The 9,858-nt window shown below is 44.7% G+C and overlaps 1 protein-coding gene across 1 annotated transcript; it reads left to right on the top strand.

Annotated features, from left to right (window-relative positions):
* Window positions 1–8,458: 8,458 nt before the first annotated feature.
* LOC109862171 lies at window positions 8,459–9,799 on the top strand (the record flags this gene model as incomplete). Its single annotated transcript, XM_020442131.1, has 1 exon — window positions 8,459–9,799. A coding segment is annotated over exon 1 (1,341 nt), but the record flags the coding sequence as incomplete, so codon positions are not given.
* Between the last annotated feature and the right edge of the window lie 59 nt (window positions 9,800–9,858).

The raw sequence follows: 9,858 nt of genomic DNA on the forward strand, positions 1-9,858 counted from the left end.
ACAAACAAACGCCATCTCGGGGCCGCCGGGTGTGTTTCTGATGTGTGCCGCGCGATTCTATTTTGCGTGTCGTTTTCCGTGTCGCGATTATTAGTCCGCCGTTCGTTCGGATTCGCGCGTTTGTTATTTTCCTCCCGAGTTCACCGAGCGAGTCGAGTTCGCTCGAGGGAAAAATTTCTCGCGTCAGAGAGACGAAAACGAAGCTATACGGACGGATATCTCGCGAGAGATCGCGAGAACCTGACGCGCGCGTCGATGCGTCTGCGTGTGATCGCGCGGTGAAACGCGATAAAAAAGAGCGGCCATCATTTTTTTACACGAGCGGTCCTGTCGGCCGCAGCTTTTCATCCTTCTGGGACTCGTGGCGTTTTACCGCGACGTTCTCCGATCGATCGATCGATTGATTCTCGCCGATTAACGTTCTGTCGGCTATCTTCGTTGCAAATTGATAACGAAACGAAAATAAAATTGCGATAAACAAAAGGATCGAAAGATCGGATGACGGTAATGGCGCGTTCACCAATTTGAGAAGATTGATTCTCCACTTCTGTCCGACAGATCGCAACTATTCTGCCGTGTAATAAATTCAATGAAAAAAAAAAAAAAAAAAAGAGAAAGAGGAATAAAATATTATCGAACACACACCCCCCAAAAGTGCGATCGCAATTGTCTAAGGAGCGTCGTAAAAAAAGCCACAATTGACCGAGAAACTTGGCGAAAAAATATAGACGGAAGGAGAGCGAAGGGATGGTATTAAACACCGCGCGCGGTTGTGGGCCGTTCGAAGAGGGAGAGAGAGTAAGAGCGTTCAGAATGTCGAGGGTGTTCTAAGGGTTTCAGAAATTCGAAAGTGTCGAAGTTGGTCCTTCCACCGCGACTCGGTAATGGCGATCCCTCGAGGCTACTCCGAGAGGTTGTTCGAAAGTTTAACCAGTTCTCCCGGGTAGATCGTGGTCAAACTCGTAACCTTGTAAAGCGAGATTTAAATCCGCCGAGAAGACGGTTTTTTGTTTTGTTTTTGTTAAAGTTACCGGCCGTTCCGATGTATTTATCGTTGTGCGTAAAAAAAACCGACTGATCGCCTCAGTGTGTGATCAAACATTTATTAAAGAAAATTATTGGAAAATTATTCATTATCGTTCGGAAAGTACGTAAGTATTTTTTAAATTAAATTTGAAAGCTCATCGTTCCGACACTCACGTAATTCAGCTTCTGCGAGTGCTCATGTACAACGTTGTTCAATATCTGCGCGATATCTCGTGCGATAAAATTCCAGTGGAAAATACTACGAACAACTCGATGAAGTATAATATTTGAATACGTAAAGTTAGAAATTAACGATTAAAAATATATCTTGAACAAAAAACAGCTAAAACATTGACAAAATGTTGGGAGTGAATCTTACACACATCCGATAATTCGTTCTTCAACGCGGCCACTGGCGCATGTTCGATTCACTGAAATATATTTCACTTAACCGTATTGTGTGTAAAACGTTCAGCGAACTTTCCACGAGACGTTTTGCAAACTTACGGATATAACGTTTTTTGATCAAGTGGATAAAACCATTGTTACCCACCGTAATCTCGCTGTCTCGCCTCTCGTGTTTCTCTATTAGCGGCAAATAATGGCGGCTTTGTGGTATATAAGCCGAAGGGGTTTAAGTGCCGAGTCTGATTCGGTCGCGGGGAAGAGCTGAAATAACCGCGGCATTGTGAGCGCCTCCTCGTCGTCGTCCACCTCGATTTCTCTCTCGATCACGCGCACTCACGGTGTCGCTCGCTGGCTCGCATAGACGATACAATGGTAGTTACCGGCGCGTTTTAACGACGTTTCCAACCCAGCGGGAGTGTGTCCGCGTCTACGTTTTCCGCGCCGAACATTCTCGTTCAAGTTACGTGCACTGCGCGCGGTCGACGAAGGCAAAATTTCATTTCTCTCTCTCTCTCTCTCTCTTTCTCTCGCCGGAGCTTCCCTGGATTTCATTAAAGCGCGCGGAGGTGCGAATATGCGCATATGAGCGCGCACACTCTGCGAGAGAGAGTTACACCGGCCGTTGATTAGTCCGGCGCGGAGCAACTACACGCGATTCTACGGTTTTAATTCAACTGATTTCGAAAAAAAAAAAAAAAACAAAGAAGAAAAGAACCGGTCTTGATCCGAACTACGTCAACCCGGTAAAATGTTTTTCGAGAATTAAGACCCAAAGCAACTACTCAGATATATATTCAAGAGTTAGAACTTGATAAATGGTCGCGCGAGAGAGAAATGCTCGGAATAACGTCCCCCTACCCCCCTTCCCTGGCTTGACTGCGCGCAGATGCAAACCGCAGGGTTCTCGCTATATCGCGCGAAATTTACTCCACCGAGTCGCGTACCTGCAACAGAAAAAGAAACCAAACACGGAATTAGAATACACTTCGAATGCGGTAGATGAAAATCTAATTCTAGAGCAAATTATGCTTCTTACATTATTATTTTGTTATGTAACAACAATGTTATATATAATTTATAATAATACAATAATATATATAATAATTGTTTGCATATATTGTGTAAGAAAAAAAATTAATGCGCAAACCGCAGCATTTTAAAGCTCGCGTGTACGAAAGCGAGACGAGTGAGGTCTGAAAGTTTTTTTTTTTTTTTTTTACGACATCGAACCTCCTCGCGCGATCTCAATTGCAAAACATATCTTGAACGTTGTACAGTACATTTTTGCGTGCATACTCTCGCCGCTATTGTGCGGCTGTCTGAATGACTTACGGCGCTCCGGTTTTGAACAGCTATGTGTTATCCTGTCAAAAGCAATGAACCGGCTGCGGAATTCCGCCGACTACGCGGCGCGCTCCTTCGCGAAACAATGACGTTTCGCGATAAATAGCGCAATTGCGCGAATCGCGTTAGCGGCATGTCTGCAGAGAGAAAGCGAGAGAGAGAGAGAGAGAGAGAGAGAGAGAGAGAGAGAACGAGCGACGCTTACATTTTGCGCCCGTAAAGTAAAACGCTCGCGCACGCGGGGTCTCTCCCTTTTACGACGACGATACGCGTTTTCCCATTTTATTTTCTCGCTCGCCCGGTTAAGGTGATATTCCGCGTCGGAGCTCGACTAAAAAGACTGTAAATTCTTAATGCACGCTCAAATTGGCTCAGGTGCAACCGCGCGACTACAAACGCGCAATACGTCGTTATAACGTCCACAACATTTTCCCCATCTTTTACACGCCGTTTTTACGCGCGCTACGCGAACGACGGCGGCAGCGGCGGCGGCGCGGCGCGATGTTTTTCAAATTTAAGGACATAACCATTCTCTGTAAACGGATTTGTGGCGCCTGTGTCATTCTTCATTTCACATAATTGCAACATCTTGGAAATAACCGCGCGGGAGTAAAAAGAAAAAGTTATTAAAATTTACTGAAAACACGAAAATAAAGATAAAATTTTTGCTCGTTATTTTGTAAATTTCTTTTTCATTAATTGCTTGTTAACAAAGTTAACAAGCGATAAATAAATTTTATCACGCGCTCATTAGCTCTCTATCTCTTTGACGCTTTTTTTATATTAAAACTAAAATTTAAGAACCTAAGATACTTGTCTCTTTCTCTCTCTCCAAAAAAATTGAATTACTATCTCACTCGTTACCGAAATCATTAAGACTTCGTTTCTCAAACTGAAGGAAAAAAAAGATAAACTCTCTCTTCCGTTACTTTCACGTTTCTTCTTCGTTCAAACGGCAGTTTGACGTACGTGTCCATAATGTTGCGTGTGACATTTCAGGCATCTTCTCGCAAATCGATACGCAACACCATTGTGTGCGCGACGACGTTCAATAAAAATAAGTTGACATTTTGCTAGTCCGCGCTTGTCGATCTTTGACAAAAGGCGGAAAGAAAGCAATTCCCATCGCGGGAAGAGAAGGAAGGGAGGAGAAAGACCGTCGAAGTTGCGCGCTAGTTTTCCGAAGAGAGCTGCATTTTCTCTCTCCCGCCGACGCCCGACGCCTGGAAAACTTCGTATTCTTGCGGGACAATCCGAAATAAGGTTTGCGCGCCGCGGTCTCCGCCGCGCGCGTCGGGCGTTCGCCCGTGAATTCGTCAGAAGTCTGCGAGAGTCTCTAAACGCGCGACATCCGCCGCGAAGAATATTTTTATACTGCCCAAGCGGATATATCTCTTCTCTTTTTGCATTCATGGCTCGGAGAAATAGAAAGGCGCGCGCGCACATGTGCGTGCGGTGACGCGCGAACCGCGCGATACAGAAGGCAGGAAGAGAATCCTTGAGAATGATAATTCGGGTGTGTGTGTGTGTGTGTGTGTGTGTGTGTGCGCGCGCGCTCTCTCTGTACATTGTCGCGCGATGCAACGACGAGTGAATACGTGATACCGCACGAACGATTTAACGCCGCGTGTTCGCGCAATCTTCTTCTCGCGCGATATTTGAATACGCACTAATGGACTTGAGAGAACACATCTCCAACGCCGAAAAAATGCCGCTCTTGAAAAAATCTCTGCGGAGATTTGTCAATATTTATAAACCTTGGTACAGAACAGAGAAAGAGAAAGAGAGAGAGAGAGAGAGAGCGCGCACGCGTAAACAAGTCCGCTGTGTAGGTTTTTAAAAGCCCACGTTAATCCATTTTTACATAAAACTTTCGTGTAACTGCTGCGCCATTATACGGGAAAAAAGGGTTTGCTAGAATAGTAGCAAGAAGATTAGTTATACGGAAAGCCAGCAGGAAAAATTTAAGACTATTGAATTTTTTATTTTGCCAACAAAACAGTTCGTTCGTGAGACAAAAAATTCAGTAGATAACAAATTTTTTTGCCGGCTATGTAAATAATGTAAATTAACAAATTTAATATTGTTTGAAATGATTTATTTGCAACAAGAGTCAGTGCTCGAATTCGTTTAATCGAAGAAAAAACTTCTGGAATCAAGATTTTTGATTAAAAAAAAAAAAAAAAACAATTTGTCTATTTTGTAATTTGACTCGTCTTAACTTTTTATTTTGACGTTTGTCGCGAGCTTATATTTATCGAAAAATCAAACAGATCGCTCTTGTTTCGCGTGTGAAGTTGCGCAAATCCCGAGAATAAATTCTCTCTCACAAGCGAGAGAGCGCGCGTTATCGAACTAAACTATTCATCGGCGCGAGTCTTTGTTGAATTCCACATCGAGATGTAAACGTGCGCTAGATATAATCGCCCGACGCATCGCAACTTTTGCGCGGGCGTGCGAGCCGAGAGCTTTCTCATCACTCCATTCGCTTTAACTGATACACCGCTGGCTGCACCGCTTATTCGAAGCTGGCGATGAGCCAGATGGACGATATTAATGTAGATCGCGCGACGTACAGTCACGAACATAAACGTCGAGACGCACGTCCGTTCCGTCCGGATTTACCGCAATGGATTTAATCCGCGAAACGAATACGCGATTACGCTCGGGATCGGAGACGCGCGGCGAGAGCGCGCGGACCGATACGCATCGCGAGCTTGGGTTCACTTTGAAGCTCGTGAAAAAAAAAAACAAAACAAAACAAAAAACAAGTACCTCGAACTTTCTGTCCGCGACTATACTTGTAAACGGTGCGTCGGCGTACACGCTGTTTTAACGGCGATCACGTTGCTTCTCTGCGCGATATCAACTTTCTGTTTGCCCGGTGGTCGATGGTTTTTTCAGTTTTTTTTTTTTTTCACGCGCCTCCTCCCACTCCGCTTCTCCGCTCCGAGAACCTAAGCTTGATGCCGCGCGTCGTTATAACTCGCTCGATGGCGATTAATGGAATCGAAAATTGGAGAGACGAACGCGAGAGCTCGAGGGCGTATCCGCGCGATTATTAACGGATCGTCGCTTTCCGAGGACGAAATTTCATGAAAAATAAAAGTCGCAGCGTATTTTATTTATCCCACTCTTTTGTGTACTATATACGTAAATAGAAACATTTCCAAATGGAAAGAGAGAGAGAGATAGACAAAGTTTGAGAAAAACAGCGAGAGTCTTAATTACTTTTAATTTGTTTTGTAAAAGTATGTCTAAAAATAATACGAATTTTATCTCGTGTATGTCGAGTGACCTTCAGTCTTCGCACGCACAAAGGCGAGACCGTAAAACCATAACGAAGAGATTCTGACGAAAAGACGATATTCGCAAAAAGTGTGGGCGAGACCGCGGCTGCGGTCTGCGATACGTCACGACGACGACGACGACGACTGCGTTTAGCCCAAAACCCGCATCTGTGTGTTTCATTCGGCACAGCCGTAGATAATAAATGGCACGACGGAGACCCGCTGCTACAATGGCGGCCGAATATCGCGGGCATTTTTCTCGATCCGCTACGCTCCCCGTGTTTCGTCGGCGAGTTGAATTTATTCGACCGCGGACACGATCCGCCTTTCCCCGGTGTGTTACGCGCGCGCGCTGCCGTTTCCCCGCACAATTCGCTTAGATTTAAGCGACATCGAACCCGGAGGCCCACAATAGCGATGATTGCCGAAATTAGCTTGGTGCGCGCGAGATACGACGACTCTTTCTCTTCTGTCTGTACGGCCTGCATCGAGTGAGATCAACTGCGCGAACGTGTGAGAACAACGGGAGAAAGAGGCAATCGCAGGCCTCTGCGCAACATGAAAGAGAGAGAGAGAGAGAGAAGAGAGAGAGCGAATTGCAAACGCGTTTCGCATGGCGTGCACGGATTGTGGAGACAATTGCGACTTCCTCTCTCTCTCACTCTCTCTCTCTCTCTCTTTCTCTCTCTCTTCCTTCGTTGTCGAGTGAGTATATATACTGACGTGTACTTTTCTGCTCCACCTTTAAGTGTCTTTTACTGCCATTTATTGGCCCTCGGGCCCTTATTTTTTTGTAGTCTAACATCGGCTAAAGCTCTTTGCTTGCCTGCCGCTTTTTATTCACCGCCTGGATTTGTCTGGTGAGATCATCGTGCTTCTTTCTGCTGAGAGTGTGAGTGGATTTTTCTGGAAATCTTCGACGGTTGACATCGAATTTACTTCTCCCTGCGCCTGCGCTTCTGGGGCGGGAGGCTGTGAGCCCGTCAAGTGGGAGACGAACCGGCGATCTCTGGGCCTGTTTCCAATGATGTCTTCGCGGGACTTATCCTCGGGCGTGATTGGCTTGGATGACAGCTTTCGTGAGAATGGCGGACTGCCGCGACAGCACTCCTCCTCTTCTTTACATACGGCGGTAGGTCCTAGCGGCTCTAATGCCGTTATGAGTTCCTCTAGAGTGCATGCTTTGAGACGCTCAATTGGAGAGCACTCTAACGCTGTCTCTAAATTGCTATTAACTAGCAAAGACTCGTCTGACAGGCGATTTCAGATAGAGTCTGCTTTTCGCGTCTGCAAGGAAGCGTTTTTCGAGCTTTCGACAGTCTATCTTTGCATGCTCGAGGATGGGAAAAAAGAAGTACCATCGTTGGGTGCAATCAGAGATGTATTCTCTGATGCCTTCTCTCGGTTTCGGGATGAGTGTTCGAGAGAGTTCAATGCTAAGGAGAGTGCTGTTTCAAATCACTCATATGCTTCGGCTGTTAAAACTCCTGTATCCTCAGTGAAGGTTGCCCGCGGGCAGTCTCTTCCCGTTATAAAGTCAACGAATATTCTTGTTTTACCTAAAAAAGGCCAAGATAAATATGCAACCTCTAGAGAAACGAAGGAGGCCTTTCAGAAGCTTATTAGACCTTCTGACTTTAACTTAAAAGTCAAAAGAATTACACCTACACGTGACAAAGGTGTACGCATCGAGGCCATCTCCGGAGATATCTCTAAATTGTGTAGTTCTAGGGAATTAAATAGTGCTGGCTTGGAAATCGAACACATTGCTAAGATCAAACCTCGCCTTATATTACATGACGTGCCTGCCGGGTTATCTAAAGAGGATTTAAGATCCGAACTTATTGCTCTCAACCTCGACAAAGACACTGAAACTGACGTTAAGGTTGTATATGTCTTTCCAAAGAAGAATAAGTCATATGTGAGCTGCGTTATTGAGGTCTCGCCTCAAATACGGACTAAATTGTTGCAAGGAACTCACGTGTACATTAATTACTCTGCATGTCGTCTAGCTGATTATGTCAGAGTTCTTCAGTGTTATAGATGTCTAGCCTTTGGCCATTTATCTATAAATTGCTCTGCGTCTCCCCTCTGTGGCCACTGTGCTGGTCCCCACGAGACGAGGAGCTGTTCTGGTAGGGGCGGACCGGCATCGTGCGGAAACTGCAGGAGGTGGCACCACGGAGATCTTTCTCACTCGGCCTTGGATAGCAATTCTTGCCCTATCCTAATCAAGAGGCTTCAAGACAAAATTAAAACAATTAATTATGGCTAGAGTTCCTCCTACACTTGATAGCATTCGAGCGTGTCATGTAAATTGCCAATCCTTGCTAGCTCACATCGACGAATTTAGAGAGTTTTTTATGCTCTCTCAATATCTTATCATAGGCATGTCTGAGACATGGCTTAAACCATCCTTATCGGATCAAACAGTTTCTCTACCTGGCTTTCAGCTGTTCAGGTGTGACAGGGTGGGGAAGGGTGGCGGCGGTGTGGCTCTTTTCGTCTCTGGCTCTCTGAAAGCTAGGATTATTACCACCTCTGGTGGTTTTTACGAGAAAAAACCTGAATTCATTATCGCTGAGATATCCACGGCTAATGAAAAGTTGCTACTGGCGGTCGTATATCGACCACCCCACTGTGGTTATCTAACGAATTTTTTTGACACGTTTTCAAATCTATCTACATCTTACAAGCACACTATTATCTTCGGCGACTTCAATGCTAATCTGTTAGCCGAGAATTATGACTCCGATCAAATAAGAGACTTCATCTATTACTCTGCGCTTTATTTGGTGCCTTATGCACCTACTCATCATACGCCTTCTTCTTCTACCTGGTTGGACCTGTGCATAGTTGATGATAAAGAGAAGCTTATCTCCTACGATCAGCTAGATGTTTGTTTCCTGTCTTCGCACGACCTAATAGATATCACTTATAATATTCCTGTTGGTAAACGCGATGCCAGAACCATTACCGTTAGAGATTATAGCAACTTTGATTGGAACCACTTTCTTGTAGAGCTTTCTAGTTGCGACTGGAGTATCTTCATAAACTCTGATGAAATTGATAATAAAGTGACTATGTTTAACGAATATATATCTAACTGTTACAATAAACACGCGCCACTTAAGATCATTCATCCTAAGCATCTGCCTGCGCCCTGGATTACGCCTGAAATTAGGTCCTGCATGAATGAAAGAAATAAGCAGCGCAGAAGGTGGCGAAGGAATAAATCTGACGTTAATTATAATCTCTATAAGAGATTGAGAAACCAGGCTCAAGCCATGGTGCGTGATGCTAAACAGAGTTATTACCTTTCCATTTTTTCAAATAAAAAAGACCCTTCCACCATATGGAAGAACCTTCGTCAGTTAGGCTTGATAAAGTCTAAAACCTCTGATAGGAGCTTGCTTTTCTCCATAAACGAGCTGAACTCCTTCTTTCTTGCTGACTCGAATGAGACTACCGACTTAAGCGATGTTTTTCTTGGCGATGAGTCCTATGAAGACAGCAAATTTTATTGGAGTTATATTGACTTCAACGACATTCGTCACGCCATCCGTGAAGTTAAGTCTGGATCCGCTGGCATGGATGGTTTTTCATTGGACATGATCAGTCGTGCTCTACCTAGTATTACACCTTACATTGCTCATTTATTTAACCACTGTCTACTCCATGGTGTTTTTCCTTCTCAATGGAAATCTGCTATTGTGTGTCCTATTCCTAAGGTAAAACATCCATCTGAACTTAAGCATTATAGGCCGATATCGATTTTGTGTTCTCTTTC

Source organism: Pseudomyrmex gracilis, unplaced genomic scaffold (genome assembly GCF_002006095.1).
Source record: "Pseudomyrmex gracilis isolate BER0280 unplaced genomic scaffold, ASM200609v1 scaffold_1439, whole genome shotgun sequence".
NCBI classification, from domain to species: Eukaryota; Metazoa; Arthropoda; class Insecta; order Hymenoptera; family Formicidae; genus Pseudomyrmex; species Pseudomyrmex gracilis.